The sequence below is a fragment of the Pogona vitticeps genome, chromosome 3, assembly GCF_051106095.1.
Source record: "Pogona vitticeps strain Pit_001003342236 chromosome 3, PviZW2.1, whole genome shotgun sequence".
Taxonomy (NCBI): domain Eukaryota; kingdom Metazoa; phylum Chordata; class Lepidosauria; order Squamata; family Agamidae; genus Pogona; species Pogona vitticeps.
In genome coordinates, this window is record NC_135785.1 from 180,177,611 (window position 1) to 180,201,561 (window position 23,951).

Genomic DNA, 23,951 nt, shown 5'->3' on the forward strand with positions numbered 1-23,951 from the left:
CCCAAAGGTACAGCATATCTGTTCTCCATCTCTGAAACAGTAGAAAGGGTAAAAATATTTTTTCCTTCCACTGTTGGGATCCTCCATTGGGGCTTGTTCTGATCTGTAAACAGAATGAGTCCTTCTGTTCCTGGAAATCTAGTTAGAATTCCTCCCACCAATGGCATAAAAGTTGTTGCAATTAATGGACTGTGTTTTTACCTCGAGACAGATCTATTAATAATGCCATTGTTGAACATCTGTTGTGTACTGCTCAATCAGCAACATTCTTTAAGGAGGTAACCATAGGAGTTTAAAACTCTTAATATTTTTAAGAACTACTCCAGAATCCTAAAGATTGAATCAAAGCATATTACAAAACCCAACAAAGATAAAACCAACAGCAGCAAAACCCTAAGAGCAGAATTAGAGATCATGAAGATAATAAAATAATCCTAGCCTGATGCTAAAAAGGTTATAATAGGGAAATCAGGTGAGCCTCCCTGAGAGACAGAATTCCACAGAACAACACACAGGCAGACATCTTTCATGGTGTTCTCTGGCAAGGTAATGGCATGTGCAGAAGAGCCACTTAATCAGATTTTGGGGGCCCCCAAACACATACATGATTAGAAAGTATTTGAGAATGCTAAAGAAATATTCAAGCAATACTGTATCAGTTTGAATGAGTTCAAGTAATCAGGGTTGCATTAACTATATTCAAAAATATTGAGGTAACTAGTTGAAGAACTCTGAGAACCACAATCTATTATTTTCTGGAAATTATGGAGGACAGTGACTGAAGGACAGCTAATATTGTCACTATCTTCAAAAACGGCAAGAAAGGAGGAACCTGGAATTGAAGACCAAAGTGCAAAAGTTCTACACCTAGGAGCAAAAAACAAACAAACAAACAAACAAACACACACACACACACACACACACACACACACACACACACACACACACACACACACACACACACACACAGAGTTACATGGTGGGGGATACTTGGCTCAGTAATACTACAAGAGAGGAAAATCTTGGAATTCTTGTAGATCCCAAGTTGAATATGAGCCAACAATATGATGTGGCTGCAAAAAAAAGGCCAATGGTATTTTAGGCTGCATTAGCAGAAGTATAGTCTCCAAATCCCATAACTTATTAGTTTCCCTCTATTTGACACTGGTTGGGCCTCATCTTGAGTACTCTGTCCAGTTCTGGACATCACACTTTAAGAAGGATGCCTATAAACTGGAACAAGTTCAGAGGAGGCCAATAAGGATGAACAGGGAACTGGAAACCAAGTCTTATGATGAAAGACTGAAAGAACTGGGAATATTTAGCCTTGAGAAAAGAAAACTGAGAGGGGATATGATAGAACTTTTCAAATACTTGAAAGGTATTACAGAGGAAGGGCAGGATTTGTTCTTGATCACTCCAGACTACAGGACACGTAATAATGGGCTCAAATTATAGGAAGTCGGATTTCAGCTGAATAACAGAAAAAGAATTCCTAACTCTTAGAGCAATAGAACAATTACCTCAGGAGGTGGTGAATGCTCCAACTTTGGAGGCACTGAAGAGAAAATTGACAGCCAACTGTCAGATATAGTTTGACTTAGATTTGTTCATTGAGCAGGGGGTTGGAGCAATGGCCTTATAAAGCCCTTCATTATTCTATGGTTCTAAAATTCTTTTCCCTCTCTCTCCCTCCCCTTCCTTCTTGCTTGCTATCTCTTTCTGTAACACTTTTCTCTCTCCTTTTCTCCTCTTTTCCCAATGGTCCATCTTTCTCTGTCTTTTTCTGTAATGTTTGTGCATACACACACACACACACACATTCAATGACCCTTATTCCTATAGTAACTCCTCAGCCTTAACACACCCTTCTGTTCAGAAGCAAGCCCCATTCAACTTAATGAGATTCAAGTACTAAGTTTCTTTAAGTGTTGGAAAGAAATTCAGATAATTGCTTCAGAGTACAGTACTTCAATAAGTACGTGCAGCCAGAATTGATGAAAAGCCTCCTATGTCAGACAAGCATTTTAAAGTTACATTATCTTCAAAGCAACAGGAGAGATCACATTGATAATAAAAAATTTTTTGGGGGGTGTCATTTTCTTTTCAGCAAGCACTGCTAGGCATTTGAAAACTCCAGAGTTGCCTGGATGACACAAAAATGGTAATAAAATGAGAAACTTTTTTGTAACAGTAAGTTAGAATTTTAAAGGTACTTGTCCGAACTTCTCCATATTTGGCACACAGCAAGCCTGTACTACTGAAAACCATGCTGCCAAACGAGATCTCCATTTGATAATTCATGCAAAAGTTAGAACTTTTTTATTTCGACTACCCTCTCCTAATAGTAATGGTCTGCAGTGGTTCCCAATCTTGGGTCACCAGATGTCCTTGGACTAAAAATCTCAGAAGCCTTCACTGTGCAGTGCTTCAGCTGTGCTGGCAGGATTTCTGGGAGTTGCAATCCAACAATATCTGGGGACCCAAGGTTAGGAGCTACTTGTCCATGAAATGCTGTATTACCTGCTCACATAACATCAGAGTAATGACTCTGACAGGATGTATACCACTAGTTTAAAAACATGAGGTCAACTCATATTTTGCCATACTAAAAACAAAAGGTTGGATCTAGACTTAGTCATATTTGAACAACCTCACTAGACTAAATTCATATTTTAATAGGCTTACTATAAGCATAACTAAGTATGGCCAAGTACACTTAGAAATCTTAGAACTCAAGCAGCCATATAATGTGTTGACTAATTCTTTTATGTAACACAATTTCCAGCTGTCCCCAGATACAAAACTTTTCAAAACACTGCCTATCCTACACTGGAACACCAGAGGTTCATGTTACTTAATTAAAGTGTTAAACCTGGGATATTTCCTAAATACAAAAGATTTGTATAAAAGGGGAAACAGATTAAACTACATCTATCATTTAAAAAAAGTAAAACTAAAACAGATTTATACCTACATACTTAAGACAACATTGCTCTGCTCCAAATTTCACAGAACTGAAACAAACCCACCTTTTTTTTTACTTTGGTGACTATACCACGTCCATTAGAGATCAGAAAGAAAAATAAAAATATTCTAATTATTTGCAAAGCTGCAGGGGAAAGGATTATGCATTTTCACATTTACTAGTGTGGACAAACAGGACACAACCTGCTCTCTCAATTTTATCAGGATGAGCGGTTTCATTTCCTCCGTAAACATTTACTCCATAGCAATTTTCACAGCAATCCCTCTTTTATACAGCCAGGACTGTTCTACCAGTGCTCCTTACAATGTGTAAAAGCCAGCCACAATAAAAACAGAGATAAAATGACAGAGGTGCTGGACTGTTCAGTTTGTGATCCAGCACAGAGAAGAATAAATATTGTGAAATGGACCCACGAAGGTCACTTGGAACAAAAGTCTACAATGCAGTAAGAATATTTATATGTTAGACCACTCAAAAACCCTAAATTCAAGCACTCACATATGCTATGATTTTCCGTAGCATATGTTCATTATAATAACAAACTGCCTTTCCATGTTTACACTGGCACATACATTTTAACACCACATTAAAAAATTTTAATGCACAGCAAAAGGAAGATAACCAGTATTACGTACAAAAAGAGCCAGTGCTATTTGCTCATAAGGCTGATAAATGCCATGATGCTGATGCCTCAGGTTGGGGGAAATAAGATAACAGTTACCCTTCCTCCTCCTCCAAGGAAAAGCCTGAAAAGAATTCAGCCTGTGGAAAACATTATTAAATTCATCTTAAGGTGAATGCGTTGGGGAGTGCCAAAGGGAAGGAAACCAAGAAAATACAAACACTGAAAATGTCATTTTGTGGGGAGTAACACACAACAATGCTCCACAGATGAATAAGGAGTTAGCAGAATTAGCTGGGGTTAAAGAGATGTGAATAGCAAAACAGAAGACTATGAGCTCTTGTTGTAGAAGTCTGTAGCAGGAAGTTAGAAATGGCAACAGCAAACAGCACTTGGCAGGTAGCCACTTTTATTGCCAATCCTCAGTTGAACTTTACACTTCAGTTTACAAGGGAAAGAAGAAAAGTCCAAATCTCCAGCTGGGGTTTTCATACTTAACAAAGTCAAAATGAAGTTGAAGAGGCTAGAGTGGATGCGGCCTTAAAAGAAAAAAAAATAGAATAAAAATACTGCTGGCAGATATACTTTGATTTGGACTCCTGTATTGAGCGGAGGGTTGAATTTGATGGCCTTATAGACCCTTTCCAGCTCCATTATTCTATGATGCTATGAAGCAGGAAAAGACCCTTCTCTTCAGGGAAACCTTCCCTCAGGAACCCGTGTGTGATTTTTAGATATATTGCTACACGTTACTGCTTCGATTGGATTTTTAGTATTACTTGTATTTTCCATTTTTGTGTTTTCCATTTCTCAGAGTGGCAATTTTAAAAAAGTTCTGCATACTTCTTGAACTTTGCCTTAATATTGCCTGTTAATGATGCAAGATGGCTCTTTATTCATTATTGTAGTTTTCAATACTGTCTTTTAATGATGTTAAACACTGCTGTATACTCATTGTTTTCAACTTTAAATACTGTATTTCATTGTTGTAAGTTGCCTTGGGTACTTTTGAAAAAGAAAGGCAGGGTAAAAATATTTTAAGTAAGTAAGTAAGTAAGTAAGTAAGCAAGCAAGCAAGCAAGTAAGCAAGTAAGTAATTCTATTATATAAGTAATGACACCTTTAGAAAAAAGCAAAACCATCCTTGTATAATTCAAAATAATCAGCCAAAGTTCATTAGTCTGGCTACCTTCCTACCTTCATTCTGAAACAACTGCTCATTCAAAGTGGTTTTCAGAATAAGCAAAGAGCTGTATATTACAGTTGTATACATAGTGAGACCTGTCACACCTGTGAAGAAACTGAGAAATTGGGAAAACATGGATTGAGGAAAAATTTTCTGGAAAATTTTTGGAAAATTCAGACTTTTCCCAGTGCCTGGGAACAACTGGCTGGGAAAAGGGTGCAAAGGGAGAAGGATTAAGTTTTCACCCAAAGATAAACCAGTCTGGTTTATCTTTGGGTGAAAATTTCAGTTGTGTTAGCTTATTTCCTGGTACTGTGCAAATTGGGAAATGACTTCAGATGTATAAAGGGAGGAGAGGACTTCTCTTGTCTTTGTGAACATTTGAGAGAACTTGAAGCCTGGCAGGCCATCTTGAAGGGTCTGAAAGGTGATGAATAAGATATAAAAAGAACTTCAGAAGTTACTTTAGTTGGCTTAGTTATCACTTAAGAGACACTATTGCTCAGTTGGCTGTCTTGCTATTCAGTACTAGAGGGATGCTTTGTGCATGCTTGGAGACTATACTATTACTAGGAGGTTCAGTTAGTTTTCTTATTATCTTGTGTATTTGCTTTAAAATGCTCCTGCTTTAGACTGATTGACTGCTCCAAAATCTTTCTGATGCCTTTTGAAAACTTTTGAAACTTTTGCCTTTTTCACTATCTTAAAAAAATATATATAAATTTTTCTCAGTTCAATTATCTGTATTTTTGGCTAAGAGTTTCTGGTACTTAAAATCAGGTTATGACTTGACCACCAACTGAGAGTTGGTAGATTTTGTGGCAGTTTGACCTTGTAGGCTTCGCATGAGAGTCGAAAACATTTAATCTTGTGGATTTTTTTTAAAAATTCCCTGAAAGCACTGCGTAGTCACATCATACTGGGGTGTTGGGAGCTAATGGGACCAAGCAGGTTCCCTAGCCATCACCACATTTAACTCTTCTGGGCTCACTCACTCCAGTATCAACAGGGTAGTACATCTCAGTAGTTAGAGAGAGGCTTCCATCACAACACCTTCATAAGGAAGCCAGAGTTTTCATGTATTAGGCAGTGGAGAAGGTAAAAGTAAAGCTAGAGTCTATTTATACTTTACGACAAAGGAGACATCTGTCTTTGTTAAAAACATATAAAGTGAAAAGACATCTTGTACCTCTCAACCCTCTGAAATCCATGGTGGTTATGATCTGAAGGGTTTCTCAGCAAATCTGCTGTGTTTTTGACAGGCATAGTTTTCCCCCCTAAACATATAAAGTCTTCCTGGAGGAATACCAGCTTTAACACAGAAAACGTTACTACCTAATTGGCTCCTATTTTCAGTTTCTCATGTTTTTTGTGCTGCAAATATGTACTGTGCTGCAAATATGTACTGCACACTTTTAGAAAAGTATGGGCTAGATTTTCAAATAACAAATTACTTTTTTTACCATTTGTGCCAACTCATTTGTAACTGATCTGAATGTCCAATAGCAGTACATGCACTACTGTTGGTGCAACAGTTTCAGTATATTAAAATTTGATACATTACTTTTATATTATTATTTTATTGATATTTATATTATTATATGCTTTCCGGCTTGGAAACGGGGATGAGCATCGTGCCCTAGAGTCAGACACGATGGGACTAAATGTCAAGGGGAACCTTTACCTTTATACTTTCCAAAAGGAAATACTTTATCTAAAGCAAGTAAAACCACTGTTCTTTCTTGCTAAAAATGTTCAGCATGTGTTAGCTTGCTGTGCATTTAATTTAATACTGGCTCAAGTTTAGTCAACAGCAAATCATAGAGAATTGTTCTACTATTCAGATTTTGCTGTAGTGTAAGCAACCAGCCATCATACAATTTCATTACAGTCAAAACATTTACTGTAGCTTAAAGCCAATGCTGTGTTGGTGCTTCAGCACCAGCATGATAGAGGTTTCATCTGTCATGGTTTTGGCATTACCTGAATACCAGCTCTGGAATATTTCCCAGCCCTCAAAGGAAGAAAATACTGCCCCTCCTTGAGCATGCTGAGAGTAGCAATTCTGACAGAGAATGGAGCTCAGTGAATCCTAGTCCCAGGCTTTTATTTCCTCATCGATGATAACTGCTAAACAGACCACTTGTCAAATACCGAAACAGTGTTTTATAGTTTCAATAAGTACCACATGAAAAAATTACATTGAAACAGCAAAAATTACTGAACACCACTATTTGTTTAAATGAGACATTGTATACCGTGTATTTATTGAAACAAAACCTGGCTAGATAGCAAAAATAAAATAGAATAAAATAATAAGAGAATTTTTATTTTCCCCAAAAAGTTAACCCTACCCATTTCACAGAAACAATATGACACCTGCTATTTGCTATTTTGTCTCTTCCTCCACTTCTAAATTAATACTGGAGTGCACTGATTTATGAGATGTCTGTTCTTCTAACCATTTTCTGTTTCAAACTGAGAGAAACACTGCATTGAAATTGGATGGTAGAATTTACTGGATTTGGAGTTAGCGGTACTTTCTAATCTTGCTCATTCACAGGACCTCACAAATAAAATTCTATGCCATGGAAAGGCAGATCAAACCCAGAAACATCCAGTATGCAGTTATGGAAATCAAATTTGCACGGCATTTGGAAGTAAAATTAGAGACCTTTTCAAAATACATTTTAAAAATTGTAGGGACAGTAATATTATTTAATGTCACAGATTTTTTACATATTTCTAGCACAGACAGTTTTTCCCTCTTAAAGTCCTCGTCATCTTATTTTAGAACTAAGTCAGCCATATATGATAGTGGAAATCATATATGGGTGCATGGCATATGCGCATACATACACACAGATGAAATGAAGGATGATTATCCTATGATTCAACATCACCAGTCACATGAATTTGCAACATTAATGACAGCATATAAGTTAGAACTACCCACAAGAACTTGATCCACAGCCTTGAAGAAGATAATTTGATCAAAGGTATCATTTGTTCCTGTATTTGTATTGTTTCCACGAACATGTGACCTTTTCCTGTGTAGCGAACAGCCCTGCCCTCACCTGTCCGTCACAGCTGAACAGTGGAGTGGGAGCCAATGAGAGGACGGAAGGTGGAGCCAAGGGGGGAAGGGGCTGGATATAAAGGTTGGTGTATGGAGTATGAAGAGAGATTTTGTGAGTGAGAGACAGTATGAAACTTAAAAGTGAACTTAAAGTGAGTTAGAGATCTGTCAGAACGCTGAATGGAACAGAGAGTTGATAGAGTTTTAAAGTTAAAGTAGAATTGACTTAGATGCAAGTGATTAGCAACCTGTGATTTACTTATTGAGTAATACAGTGGTGCCTCGCATAGCGAGGTTAATCCATTCCAGATTAACCTTCGCTATGCTGAAGCATCGTTGAACGGGGCAGGGAATTCCAAATGGGCCGAATACTCACCGTTCAGCGATGCTTAATGGCCGGCAGCCATTTTCACGCCCATCCCTCGCTTGACGAGGGCACGAAAATGCTGCGCGCGGCCATTTTGGGCCATTTCCGGGCTTCCGGCGGCCATTTTGGCCGTTGAACAGCTGATCGTCGGGCTTCGTTTTGCGAAGATCGGTAAGCGAAACGCTTACCGATCTTTGCAAAGCGAATTTTGCCCTATCTAAAAAACGTTGAGCAATCGCATTAGCGATCCCAAAAAAGGGATCGTTATGCGATTTTGTCGTTGTATGGTGCGCTCGTTAAGCGAGGCCCCACTGTAATCTTATATGGACTTCCCTGATCTAATAAATAAGTTTTAAAACAACACATGTCTCCTTGATTAAATGGTATTGAGACAGCAATACCGGGTGGCAGCAAAGAAAGAAGAAGAGCAAGAACCTCGTGAAAACCTGGGGATATAGGGGCTTCAGAAGGGATCGCCACATCCTGATTTATCCTATGCAAGTCATATTGCAGCTGTAATTCCTCCAGCCAAAAATAATTCCTTTGAATTCTCTGGGAAAGTTCTGAATGCTAACTGCTCTTTATCAGATACAGGAATTCCCCCCTTACGAACTACAGTTGTGTTCAAAATTATTCAACCCCCAATGCTGTAAAGGGGTTTAGGGACTATAGTGTACATTTGGAATTGTATTCAGAATGAAATCCTACAAGGACGTTTTAAAGAACCAAATGCAACTAAAATAACATCAATTGTTTATGTAATACAGTAGTAAATGTTTCTTTTGTGGTTTCTTCATTGCCACAATTATTTAACCCCTTAAAGACTACCACTCTGAAGAAGAGAGGTTCATTCGGGTGTTTTCGAACAGGTATTGAAAACACCTGTGGATGTCACCGAGCACCAATCAAGCATAATAAGCACCAATTAGGCAGCTGTAAAAGGACTGTGATACTCAGCTCCTTCTAGACATTTACTGGTGTGGTTACAAACATGGTGAAGTCAAGAGAATGGTCCAGGAAGACAAGAGAAGAGGTGATTTGTCTTCACAGGAAGGGCAATGGCTATAAGAAGATTGCAAAGAAGTTAAACATACCAAGAGACACCATAGGAAGCATCATTTGCAAATTCAAGGCAAAGGGCACTGTTGAAATGCTACCTGGTCGTGGAAGAAAGAAGATGCTGACTTCGACTGCTGTGCGCTACCTGAAGCGTAGAGTGGTGAAAAGTCCCCGTGTGACTGCTGAGGAACTGAAAAAAGATTTGTCAGATGTGGGTATAGAAGTTTCAGCTCAGACAATAAAGCGCACACTGCGTAATGAAGGTCTCCATGCCAGAACCCCCAGGCGCACCCCCTTGCTGTCTCCCAAGAATAAGAAGAGTCGACTGCAGTATGCCAAAAGTCATGTGGGCAAACCACGAAAGTTGTGGGATAGTGTTCTGTGGACTGATGAAACAAAATTAGAACTGTTTGGGCCCATGGATCAACGCTATGTTTGGAGGAGGAAGAACAAGGCATATGACGAAAAGAACACCTTGCCTACTGTGAAGCATGGCGGAGGGTCAATAATGCTTTGGAGCTGTTTTGCTTCTGCAGGTACAGGGAAGCTTCAGCGTGTACAAGGTACCATGAATTCTCTTCATTACCAGGAGATATTGGATGAAAATGTGATGCAGTCCGTCACACACCTGAGGCTTGGGAGACGTTGGACCTTTCAACAGGACAATGATCCCAAGCATACCTCCAAGTCCACTAGAGCATGGTTGCAGAGGAAAGGCTGGAACATTTTGGAGTGGCCATCGCAATCACCAGACTTAAATCCGATTGAGAACCTCTGGTGGGACTTAAAGAAAGCAGTTGCAGTGCGCAAGCCTAAGAATTTGACTGAACTGGAGGCTTTTGCCCATGAAGAATGGGCGAAGATACCCGTAGATCGCTGCAAGACACTTGTGTCAAGTTATGCTTCACGTTTAAAAGCTGTTATAACTGTAAAAGGATGTTGTACTAAGTACTAAGATTGAATGTCACTTGGGGGTTGAATAAAAACTAATAATGATGTGAGCACAGAAAAGACATTTGTGGTTATTTCATTATAAACTTAAGGTTATATTTCTCTGGCCTACAAGTGCCTCTTTCATGTAAATGTAAGCAAGATGACTGAATGATCAAAATCAATGTCAAAATGGCCAAAACATTCAATTTCAGTGGGGGTTGAATAATTTTGAACACAACTGCAAATGCACATCTTAACTGACCAATAGATGATAAATGGGAATGCCCAAAGAGGATGTCACACCTTCAGACAAGATGGAACTTGCCACTTAATTCAACCTATGTAGACTGGCCTCTTAAAGGTTCAGTTATGTTTGTTATAAATTGTACAATGTGTATTCTCAGGAATATTTAATTTGAGAAGAAGGAAAGTCATAAAGTACACACAGATAGACTTGGTATCAGAACCTTCCAGCAAAAATCAAACTGTCCTCATGACCAGAATAAATTCATTCATTCACACTGCCCTGCCATTCTCAGAAAAAGGAAAATCCATTTAGCATTCATGTTGGTGCTACTCAGACCTTTCTGAGTGTGTCCCCAATTAAAGGTTTCCCATCCCACCCGAGGCTCCTCCAGGTCACAAGGGAACCTAGGGAGCTCAGACATTAAAAGGATGGAGATAGAGAGGCTTCAATTGTTTTAAATGAATTGCTTCCAGGACCTGATTCAGGTAACATAAGCACAAAGTTATGCCAACATGATTTTACCCAATATGTGATAGCAATGTACAAAATTGAGCTTTTTTTAAAAAAAATTTAATCCTCCAAAATAGTTCTTCAGAGTGCCTTACAATGAAATCATGGCATAACATTCTATATATTTTTTAAAATCTCAGCCTATCAACCTTTAAAGGGAAGTTAAATATAATATATTTAGATCAGCGTACAGTGGAACCTCTGCTTACAAACTTAATCCATCCCAGAAAATGTTCGTTAGTTGAAATGTTCATAAGTAGAAGCAAATTTTCCCACAGGAATGCATTCAAAACCATTTAATCCGTTCCGGCCGTTGTTCGTTGTTATCTAGAGGCGCTGTTCGCAATTAGAAGCATTAATTCCCATAGGAACGAATGCAAAGCCGGTTAATCTGTCCTCTACCACTAGGCGGAGAATTTTTATTCTTTTGACCTAAGATGAACTTAGGTGAAAAAAGGGGCAGGAAAAGAGGGAGGGGGGAGGGAACACCTTCTAAAAACAGAACACCTTCAAAAATAAGCAGCTTCTAAACAATATCAAGCCAAGTCAAGCGCCTTTTAGCTTAAAAAAGGGGCAGGAAAGGAAGGCGGGAGGGGGGAGGGAGGGAAGGAAGGAAGGAACAATGGGAAAAAGATGAAAGAAAGAAAGGAGGTCATCACTGGGGCACACAGACCCCTCAGACAAATGTTTCTGCTGTTAAGCACAAAAAGAGAGGGGAGAGAGAGAGAGAGAGAGAGAAGACGGGCGGGAGCAGCCTTGAGTCTACAGTAGACTCCATTTTAAAACTCCATTTAAAACTACATTTTAAAGCCTGCCTGCCTGCATCAACAAGCACCACAGTTTTCTGATTTTAAAAGAATCAGACCTTGGAGCCACATTTTAAACACACATTTTAAAACAAAAGACAGGTCACGATATACAAACCCTAGAAGCCACAGAATCAAGCACGCATTATTCCAGCACAGAACTCCTCATCACAAAAAGAGAGTCTAAACAGCATTTTACAGCCTGCCTGCATCAACAACCAGAAACCATTATTACAGCAAACAGATTCCCAAAGAAAAAAAAAGGCTTTGGAGTCACATTTTAAACCCATACATTTTAAAACAACAGAGAGGTCACAGTACACAAACCCTAGAAACCACAGAATGCAAAAATAAATAAATAAAATTTATATTTTAAAATTACAGTCTAGTTTTCACATTTAATTTTAATTTAATATCACAGTCTACTTTTCACATTTTAAATTCACACTGCAAGACCCATCAGGGCACAGAAACATAACTCCCCACCTAGCCCTACCCCCCCATCAAGCTGCAAAAAAACCATGTACAGTACAGTAAATACTCCACTGTGTATGTACTCACCCAGAACTGGCAGTCTCTCTGTTGAAAAAAAAAGTCACAAATCCAAAAATAAAAAAGCAAAAAAACAAAACAAAACAGTCTGTACAGTACAGTACCAGGCAATACCAGGCAGTACCAGACAGTCTGAAGACTCTCTCCCTATCCACTCTCTAACCGCTTGGATGAGTGATGTTGGAGACAAACAGCCTCTTCGCTGGCCAACGGTCAACTGAAAGTTCAAATTTCGCGTTTTCCCCACCTCCCCTGCATTTTTTGTTTGTATCTTGAAGCTCCATTCGCACGTAAAAGCAATATTTTGCCAACAGAACTGTTCATAAGTTGGATCTTTAGTAGCCAGGGACATTCGTAAGTAGAGGTTCCACTGAATTTATTTTGTATTCTCAAAAACAAACAAACAAACAAACAAAAACAAAAACACCACAATCTACAAACAGTATTCAGGCCCACCACAAAAATACAACAAATGTTACAGTCAGCAAAGGACAAAAGGGACCCCCTCACCACTGCAGGAGTATACCTTGCAGTTGTGGCCAGGTATATATTGGAACCATAAAATGAAGCATCCACACCAGAATCAAAGAACATGAGAGACACTGCAGACTAAAACAACCAGAAAAATCTGCAGTAGCTGAACATGCCCCAAATACTGAAGTACTGGACAACACCAGCAATCATTATGTTAGACTGCACAGGGAAGCCCCACAAACACCAGCACAGCTTCAACAAAAAAGAAGAAAGTGTAAAACTCAACAAAGCCTGGCTCCCAGCACTGAAAAACACAGCCTGCAAAAGATCAATAAACTCTACGCAGTCACAAGGACGAGTGATCACTGCACACAAAAGACCAGCTAACGACACCTATCAATCACAGTGACAGATCATCTCTCCCCCTTATCACAATACAACCATAACAAAAAAACACACAGATCACCATAATCACCCAATCTCCTGAAAAAGACAAAAAGCTGATCCCACAGCTATAAATATGTACTCAACTATTCCACAAAACTGCACCAGAGCACAGACAGAGTTCTGACTCCTGTCCTCTGAAAATGCCAGCCAGAGAGACTGGTGACATGTTAAGAAGAAAAACATCAAGAACACAGCCAGACAGCCCGAAAAACCTACAAAAACCAACATATTTATTTTGCTTTAATGGTTGCAATTACTCGTATATATTTAAAAAATCCAAGCTGAAACACACACACAGGAAACGTAATATACAAAAGGGCTCTTAGAAATTTATTTAGAATAAATTAAAAAGTAATAACAAAAAGAGATGAAATCAATTAAATTAGCACCTTTTCACTACTAAGTACAATGCAAATATAAGAATATACACACTTTCTGCATGCATCTGTCAAATTATAAAGGCTAAGCATGCTTTTCATTCTTTAAAAGTCAAACTAGACTTCTCCCTTCAACAACACTGGGGTTAGGGACACTGCCACCCCCCTTATTAATTTAAAATCCATGTTTAACTCTTATGCCCCCAAAAACATAGCCAGAAAGCACAAACAATTGATTGGGGGGGGGGGGGAGACAGAGACAGAGAACACACTTCCCTATATAAGAGTTCCGTTCCACAGCACTAACAATCCTTTCCATACAGTACCGTGTGTAATGGTCCTAAAAGGTCCCAATGACCCTCTGATCTAGAGGCCAAATTAGAGATGCTGTGTTTGGGGGGGGGGGGCAAGTAGGCAACTTTGATGTCTTCAATCTGGAACCGTGGATGGCTAGAGTAATTATTGGATATTTATTTGTTGAATATTTCTTTATTTATTGAAAAAAATATTACTGTATAACTAGAGCCGTGCTGTTCAGACTCATGCAATTCAAGGGAAACGTGTATACAGATAAACACAAACTGAATTTCACACCCCTGTCCTTACACTGTTGTAATTTCACTTCTGCCAAATGCTAACACTAAACGGAGTTGAACTACAGACTGCTTTGGACATACCTTTACTTTTTATACCCTATACAGCAGATTTAGACCTCAGGCATCTGCCATCAAAGCTTTGCAAAGGGTGCATTACCTGTTACTATTAGTAACAAACATTTGCTTCTCCAGAACATTAAACACTGTATCAATTCCAGCTAGGCTTTGCCCTGGGTGATCATCAAAGCAAATAACTTGCCAAGACTATTGTTCCAGGGTTTTAAAAAAGTGCTGGCAGGATGGATGAGCTGCTAATATATGTGATACTTTCTAGCAAAACACAGTTTCTGAGTGCATTATCACATAGACTGCCAGATCAATCAAGTCACTCCTTCTGATGTTGTTACTGGAGAATATAAGAACTGAGTATACACTGTTACTGGCTACACTTTAAGAAGATGAAAGCAACATAATATAAATCGGTATCTTAATAACCATTATGGATTCTTAAATTAAAACATGACTCCATTAACTAAAGGCTGTGTTTCGACAAGAATCTGGGAGGGGCTCTCCTATGCAGAGCAGTCCTGAACCATGGAACTAAGAATAGAAATTATACAAGATTTTGTATACCTTGGCTCAAATATCAATCCAAATGGAGACTGAGCCAAGAAATTAGACAAAGACTGAGAGACTCAGAAGGGCAGCAATAAAGGAATTTAAAAGATCATGAAGTTTAAGGATGTGTCTCTGGAGACCAAGGCCAAGATCATTCACACTCTTGCATTCCTGACTACTACGTACGGGTGTGAAACGTAGACAGTGAAGAAAGCTGATAGAAAAAAAACCATTTCTTTGAAATGTGGTCTATGGTGCTTTTCAGACATCCTGGCCTATCAGAAAAACAAGACAACTGAGTCCAAGATAAAACCAAGCCTGAACTATCTCTGGAGGCATGGATGATCTCAACTGAGGTTCTCCTGCTTTGGGGTAATGAGAAGGCAAGATTTGCTAGAAAGGGCAATAATGCTAGGAAAAGTGGAAAATAGCAGGAAAACAGAAAGACAAATATGAGATAGATGCACACCCATCAAGAAAGCCACAGCTTGAGTTTGTAGGAGCTGAGCAAGGCTATTGAGGACAGGACATTTTGGAAGTCATTCACTCATAGCGCTGCTGTAAGTCAAAGGGGACTTGACAGTGCATAACAAGAAAAAGAAGAATTATGTCCCAATGGAATTATTTCTTTGTAGGTAGATTTAGGACTAATACATCAGAACATGTGTTTAAAAACTGAAACAAGTGATGAATTTAAACAGAGAAGGAGCCATAGTTGTCTGATATGATGATGTTATAGATACCTGAATGGATCTATAAGGGAAACGACTTGTGAAGATTGCCATTTTATAACCTAACAAGATTGATTCATATGTTCAAGCCACAGGAAAGTACATAGAAAAGCAAGCTTAAATTGAATAAGTGTTGTTTGCTGTGATGCAGGAGAAAGTTCCTCTAACAAAATACCTGTCAAGATTCTCAGTCATCCACGTGTGGTTATCTGGAAGTTGAGTCATGGCAAGTGGACTTCTTTCTTGTTAGGTTGAAACGTTACACTACTCATCCAAATAGCTTCTTCAGTCTGAGGAGAGTTGGTAGGAGATCCCTGATATATCTTCCATGTAGGTTTCACTTCCCCCTGGTCTGAATAGGTTTGTTAGAAGGAAAAGACTGGAAGTGAGGGATAATTCCACTTCTGCAGTCCTTCTCCACCCATAGTCATGAGTAGTTAATGGTCATTAACAGTGGTCTTTCTGGTGTGTGTGTGGTCCTAATCTTTCTGGGAACTGATGAAAGGGCAGAATGATAAACAGGAGACAGATTGTATCTAAGGCTTCTACCCACATGTGTATATAGAAAATCCTCACTCACTCAAAAGGGGTGGAGGCCTTAGATACAATCTGTCTCCTATTTATCATGCTGGCTTTCATCCATCCCCAGAAAGATTAGGATCACATACCCCAGAAAGACCACTGTTAATGACCATTAACTAATCATGACAATGGGTGGAGCAGGACTGCAGAAGTGGAAACTTCACTTACCCCCAGTGCTTTGTCCTTCTAAGGAGCCTATTCAGACCAGGAGGAAATGAAACCAACATGGAGGATATATCAGGGATCTCCTACCAACTCTCCCCAGACTGAAAAAGATACTTGGATGAGTAGTGAAACATTTCAACCTAACAAGAAAGAAGTCCAGTTGCCATGACTCAACTTCCAGATTCCTCTAACAAACTTTTCACAAATGTAAAAATGTATGTGAAGCTATTACACAAAATGATTCTTAGTTTCCTTTAAAAAAATACTCTTCAGTAAAAGTTACAACAGGGTAGAGGGAACAATGTAATTGATTAGGGTTTAGTCAAGAGGGATGAAAATTATGGAGTCTTTTTTTCAAAAAGAAAAAGGATAATTTAAATGGAGCATGCACATAAGAATATTGACTTATAGTCATGTGAAAAAGAAAGTACGAGTTCTTTGAATTCTATGGTTTTACATATCAGAACACCAAAGCAATCATTTGGTCCTTAGCAGGCCTGAAAATGAGGTAAATACCTCAGATGAACAATAACACATAACATATTACACCATGTGGACACATATGGGAATCTCTTTAAAATAGCTGCAACTAAAAACAAGTGCGGCAACACCCCAGAAAACACTATGTGACCCCTTTGGAGGTCTCAACACCCAGGTTAGGAATCAGTGGTTCAAGGCAATAATTTGAAAGCTCTGGCATTTACTTCGAATTTTATTTTTAAAAGCCCATAGAGGCTTTTAAAACAAACCTACCGCCTATGCTCCATTCATTATATTAAGCATCAGATGTTCAACTTTTTTTTTGTCTCCCCCACAAATAAAAGATCACCTCCTCATCTTAAAAACTATCAAGCAGAACATCAAAAAATTAAATTCAGCTATTCCTGTTCTTGTGGGAAATATGATACAGTGAAATATGCTCTACTATCTAACTAAACCTTGTTGCAATGCATTATAGAAACCCATCTTTTAAAAGTATAGCACATTAAAATTCTGATAGACTTGTAATACATTTAATGAACAATTAAGGCTCCCAGTGGGGAAAAAAATGTGTCATGTTTTCTTGACTTGAGAAAGCGAAGTATTTCATTTTCATTCTAGCAACAAAGACAGGTTGCTAACTATGAGTGCACGAGATCAGAAATACATTTTCAATTAAACAGTGTTTGTACAATCAGCATTCACTCAATTCAAAATGCAAAGGGCTATCATTATTAAAATCAAGACCTGTAAGCAAATTACTTCTCCATATGGAAAAATAATGTTCCTGATGAGAATATAACATATTTTTCCATGTATAAGTCAATATTTTTTATTGAAAATCTTTAGACTAAAAAATGAGGGTCATCCTATACACAGAAGTAAGGGGGAAGGGATCAAAGTGCTGCAGGATCGCAGCCCTTTGATCGCTCTTTTCCCCACCACTTCCTAAGCCCCACGGGGCTTAGGAAGTGGAGGGATAAAGCAGCAATGAAAGGGCTGCAGGATCAAAGGACTGCAATCCTGCAGCCCTTTTATGGCTGCTTTTCCCCTGCACTTCATAAGCTCCAGGGCACTTAGGAAGTGGAGGGATAAAGCAGCAATGAAAGGACTGCAGGATCGCAGCCCTTTGATCATACAACCCTTTCATGGCTGCTTTACCCCTGCACTTTAGAAGCCCCATGGGGCTTAGGGAGGGGGAAAGCAGCGATCAAATTTTCTTATTTGGGGTTGGAAATGTGGGTGTTGTCTTTTACATTGGGTCATCTTATACACGGAAAAATACCATATTCCCTTTCTCAAAATCTCAAAACATTTCAGTAGCTTAGACTTCCTAGATACCGTCTTTGTGCAAATAGTGGACACCAAAAAAGATAACCAACAGATAGGTTGAGATGAAGGCATAACAACCATGTTTTGCATGTGAAAGTCACTGTCACAACATTCCAATGTGCCTGGACACTTCCAGACATATCTTACATTTTAATTCTATGAACTCTTGTCCATATTGATTGAATGCTATTGATAAAATATGTTTTTGTAAACAGAAGGCAATGTATACATGCTTCAAACACAGACACCACAAACACTACAATATAAACAATATAAAGAACTATTGCAATCTGAACCAGTCATAATATAATTTATACAATGAATAGACAATGAAGTGGAAACTTCAAGACAGAAGGAACACTTCTTTCCTTCAGTTGTGCACTACCTTGGGTGTCCTTGGGAGAAAAGCCACAAATGAATGAATAAATGACATTTAGTCTCTAGATTCTTCAAAATATAAAGGAGAAACCAATATTTCAGAAAAGACTTCTTAAGAAAACAAATCTCTGTATTAACCAAAAACAAGAAAATTAATATAGACTTAGAAGATTATTCCCAGAAGCATACTGTAGGAAAGATGAAAAACATACTATTTTACTGCACTTTATAGAACCACGAAGAAACAGAATGATGTGATTATGCAGTTAGGACTATGTGAACAAAGCTACTTAGAGCCATATAGGAGTTCAGTCTATAGGAACAGTGGGACCTGTTTCTCAATAGGCAAGTCTAGGATTGTGCTATTACACTGCAACCTAAAGAACACAATAAATGCCACTGGATACAGTACAATTACCTTTTGAGACCATGTGTCATGGTGACAAATATTGCAGGTTTAATTAATGGGAATCTGAAATTCTTCTGATTGATGTTTAAAAGTCATTATTATTAGAACAATATGATTTGTTAAATCATTTTAAATTAATTGCACTTTTTAGATAGAAAAAAAAACATAATAACTTCAAGAATAAAAACAGTAGATCAATAGCTTTATTTTGTAAAGGAGATGGGAACAGAATCATTACTGAAATAAAAACTCCCAGACAACCAGAAAGACAACTCTGCCTACAGTAACTGTAAAACACTCTGACATCATCAGATTCACTTTATGTTTCATGCCTTTATCACGTGTTAACCTGGCAAACTAAATATAATCCACTAGTCCACAGAGTGCTCGACACCCACTCTGTTTGGATGCACCCAGATAAGCAACAAGAACAAAGAGGGCTTATAAAATCCTAGTGGGCTGTCATATATAGCCAAGGAGGGCTGTGGGGGAGTCATAAATTATGCACACCTGGAATATATAAAAAACTTCATATGTGAGAACTACTGTAATAATCATACACCCTAATATGTGCTTAACCAACATTTCTTTTCATGCAACATATTATCCAAGTATATAGCCCATATACAAAATAAAGTTGCACAGTTGGCAGATTTAAACTTGAGACCTGCACCAAATGCAAAGCTGTATCAGAAAATTGTACACTGCAGGCTTCATAACAGAAGCCAAGTGTAAGAACATTGCAGTTGCACCCAATCTGAGAAGCAACCTTCAGTAACAATGTATTTTAACAATATATATATATATACATTTAACGATACACTTTATATCATTACTCAGCCTTCCATCCTTCTAAGGTACAGTGGTGCCTTGCTTAACAGCGATAATTTGTTCCAGGAAAATCGCCGTTAAGCGAAAACTTAAAACCCCATTAAAACGCACTGAAACCCATTCAATGAGTTCCAATGGGGTAAAAATTCACCGTTCAGCGAAGATCCTCCATATGGCAGCCATTTTCGCTGCCTGTATAATGAGGAATCCGTCCCTAAACACAGTGGGGAGCCATTTTAGTTACCTGGTGGCCATTTTGAAACCACCGATTAGCTGTTGAAAAATCATCGTTTTGCGAAGAATCGGTTTCCGAAGCAGGGAACCGATCATCGCAAAGTGAAAAAATCCCATTTAGACCATCGTTTTGTGATTGCAATTGCGATCACAAAAAGATCATCATAAAGCGGATTAGTTGTAATGCGGAGCAATCGTAAAGCGAGGCACTACTGTAGGTAAATTGAGTTCACAGCTCACTGCTGGGGGGGGCGGGGGAGATGTGTAACTTGCAGAATTAAATTGTAAACTGCACAGAGAGTGCTTTGAGATGATATATAAGCAGTACTGTATGTTTTTTGCTTGTTGCTTTATACCAAGTGTATGTGAGACTAGGATTCAGCTTACTAGAGTTTCCTAGTTTCCACACATTTCAGATCAATCACTGTATGCTGGTAAAAAAACTGCAGTCCTGAAGGCCATTTTCTCGCAACTCCAAACATTTCCAGAAAGTGGTCTTGCTGGGATCCGTGCCCAGGAAACTTTTGAAAAAACACAACCTACAAACAGTATTCAAGCCCACCACAAAAATACAACAAATGTTACGGTCAACAAAGGACAGAAGGGACCCCCTCACCACTGCAGGAGTATACCGGATACCTTGCAGTTGTGGCCAGGTATATATTGGAACCACAAAACGAAGCATCCACACCAAAATCAAAGAACATGAGGGACACTGCAGACTAAAACAACCAGAAAAATCTGCAGTAGCTGAACATGCCCTAAAACAAACTGGACATGAAATTCTATTTCAAAATACTGAAGTACTGGACAACACCAGTAATCATTAGGTGAGGATACACAGGGAAGCCACTGAAATCCACAAGCACCAGCAGAACTTCAACAAAAAAGAGGAAAGTGTGAAGCTCAACAAAACTTGGCTCCCAGCTCTCAAAAATACAGCATGCAAAAGGTCAACGAACTCTACCCAGCCACAAGGACAGGGGATCACTACACACAAAAGACCAGCTAATAACACCCATAAACCACAGGGACAAATAATCTCTTCTCCCTAGCACAACAATACACCCACAACAAGACACACTAATCACCCATCTACAGAAAAAGACAAAAGCCTATCTCACAGCCATAAATACTGCACTCCCAAGCCAACTACACCAGAGCACAGGTTGCTGTCCTCTGAAGATGCCAGCCACAGAGACTGGTGAAACGTTAGGAAGAACAACCTTCAGCCAAAGAGCCCGAAAAACCCACAACAACCATTAGATACCTATCTATTTATCTGCAACTGTTCTGTCAAATGCATGGCAACACAATGATTACTGCGGAACTTCTTCTATTTCAGGTTTTGAACACTGATAGACACTCTTCATGTGCTTTACCTTTAAATCACATTTACTCATTATAAAAACTTCAGCTTTTACAATATAAAGAAACTTCTCAGGGGAAAACCTTGTCCTCAAAAATGCTAAATCATGCACTTCCTATTCTCTGTAGTACAATACTTTATGATAAGTACTGCATCCCCTCTGGTTCTGAAGGTCATGATTTTAAGTTCTCTAGCACTGCCAACTATTTTGCTTTTCAAACACGTTTCTTCACTAGCAAGATCCCAAGAAGCAATATCATTTGCTAAAAAGCAGAGTTCTTGATTCCTCTATATCTTTTACAAAAGCCATACTATATCATTTTACTGACACATATGCAGACTTCATAGAACAGCCCATTTATAAAAATCTACTACATCTCTTTGAAAACAAAGCTGCTGTCACATACCTGAACCTTTACCTTGGTGCCCTGCAATAAGAAAACATCCTGCTGGCAACAAGCTATTTTTCTCTTGACACATTTTATTAAACATACCGTAGGTCATCCTGTGTACATGTACCTGGGAATAATATTTACTGAATAAGCTTAGCTAAGATTTGAAACAATAATCATGTGCCGTCACTAAAACTAAGATTGGAAACTGGTCGAATTAAAATCGAAGCCAGGATATGGATTGCATTTCTCATATACTGGCTCAGACTGTCTTATCTCCCTATTGGTCTTGCACCATTGATCCTGCAAGACACCTTTAAGTCAAAATGGGTTCAGTTAATTGAGCAAAAAATAGTCTTTTTGGGTCTCTCAACAGGTTGACTCTGTTAACCATGGGAATGGAACAGGCAAAGAAAATCATTAAGCAGCGTATTGAGGACATCGAGAGACAAAATGATTTAAGCAGTGCCCCAGAATTCTGCCTTAGGGAGGACAACATATACAAAGTTACAGCAGCACCTTATTTTGCTCAGTTGGAGCAGCCCAGGCAAAGGGCATTTACTCTGGACCAGCTTAACACACTACCTTCAGCAGTGCAGGAGGGACGGTATAAAAAGATTCCTTGGGCAGAGCACCTTTCCCATGTGGAATGGAGTGAATAGAAACAACTGAACACATCTTGTTGTGGTGTACATATTACAAGGATATACGTGAAGAACTTGTTTCCCCTTTGATCGGCCAATTTCCTGGTTGTACAGAGCATGCACTGCTGTCTGACTCCAATCCCATCCTTACACATAGGGTTGCCAAATTTCTTACTGCTGCAATGGGCATTAGAAAAAGGACCCTAAAAGTGGATGAGCCTCTGTAGTTAGAGCATGGTTTGCTAGACATTCTGGAATTGCTTTAGGGGAGATGTTTTGACGCTGGTATTGTTCACCTCAGAACCGATTATTGCTTTGCATTCAATACCAATATTTTTACATACTTCTGTATATTTATACAATTTGATGTTTTATTTGTGGCTGGTCTTTTGTAATAAAGTTTTATCATTATCACCTGAACCTTTCTATACCTTGGTGCCCTGCAATAAGAAAATATCATGCTGGCAACAAGCTATTTTTCTCTTGACACATTTTATTAAATATACTGTAGGTCATCCTGTGTACATGTACTTGGGAATAATTAAGCTTAGCTAAGATTTGAGACAATAATCATGTGCCATCAAGTCAATTCTGAATTTTCAGGGTTTTCTAGGTAGAGAGTACTCAGAAATGGTTTACTAGCAGCTTGCTTAAGGCCATGCAGACTGGCTTTTCTTTCTTTCTTTCTTTCTTTTTCTTTCTTTCTTTCTTTCTTTCTTTCTTTCTTTCTTTCTTTCTTTCTTTCTTTCTTTCTTTCTTTCTTTCTTTCTTTCTTTCTTTTTGTACCGGTTATGGCCCAGATATTAAAAATGCAGGTTTGAAATCCCATTCTTGCCATTCCTACGGCATGCAGGGTTCCTCCAAAATCTTCCGTGGGCACACGATCGGAAAGTGAACGTGGGAAGCATGAAAGGAGGAAGAGCCACGCTCGCTCCACTTTAAAGCTGGCAAATGAATTGCCCGTTTTCTGGACCCGAGGAAGGAAATGCAGAAGCGAAGCACGACTAGAGGTAGTGAGTTGCTTCTTGCCTGCCTTGGTCCCAGACCGGGAAGAACAAGAGAGTGGATAAGCGTGCTTACATTGCGAAAAACGAAGAACCTCAGCTTCGGGCTATTGATACGGGAAGTGCGGGGTTGAGGGGGGGGAGAGGAAAGACAAGGAACCACCCAGGCAGACTGACATCCGCCCCCCCCCCTCAACAGCGGGCAGCTGAAAAACGAGAACCGGAGTCCATTGCAAGCCCTGCGGCGAGGACGACACAGGCTTAGCTATGGCTTCTCCTGCTACGAGCCGTAGAAGGCAGGCTACACACCCAGAAGGAGGCCGTCCATGTCAAAGATGAGGTGAGTGACGGGTTGGAACGACGTCGGGCGGGAACGCGAAGCAGAGGACGCGGCCATAGCGCGGCAACAGCGACCCCCCGGGCGAAAGCCGAGCAACCCTTCCCAAAGCAAAAACGCCTTCGCCGCGCATGCGGGAGGGGAGTGGGCGCAAAAAGGCCGATTGGCTCTTTCGGAACTTTCCCTACGCATGCGCCCCAG

General features: G+C 39.2%; 2 protein-coding genes across 2 annotated transcripts in view; one reads left to right on the top strand and one right to left on the bottom strand.

Moving 5' to 3' along the window:
- PUDP (pseudouridine 5'-phosphatase) overlaps positions 1-23,916 on the bottom strand; it is an 88,319-nt gene extending 64,403 nt beyond the window's left edge. Inside the window, exon 1 of the mRNA XM_020786967.3 lies at positions 23,723-23,916. Within this exon, the coding sequence (XP_020642626.2) occupies positions 23,723-23,810 (88 nt within the window). The 5' untranslated portion in view covers positions 23,811-23,916. The remainder of the gene's footprint in view (positions 1-23,722) is intronic.
- The window catches only part of STS (steroid sulfatase), a 172,110-nt gene continuing 171,333 nt past the window's right edge, over positions 23,175-23,951 (top strand). The window contains exon 1 of the mRNA XM_078390363.1: positions 23,175-23,753. The gene's annotated coding sequence lies outside the window, so the exon portion shown is untranslated. The remainder of the gene's footprint in view (positions 23,754-23,951) is intronic.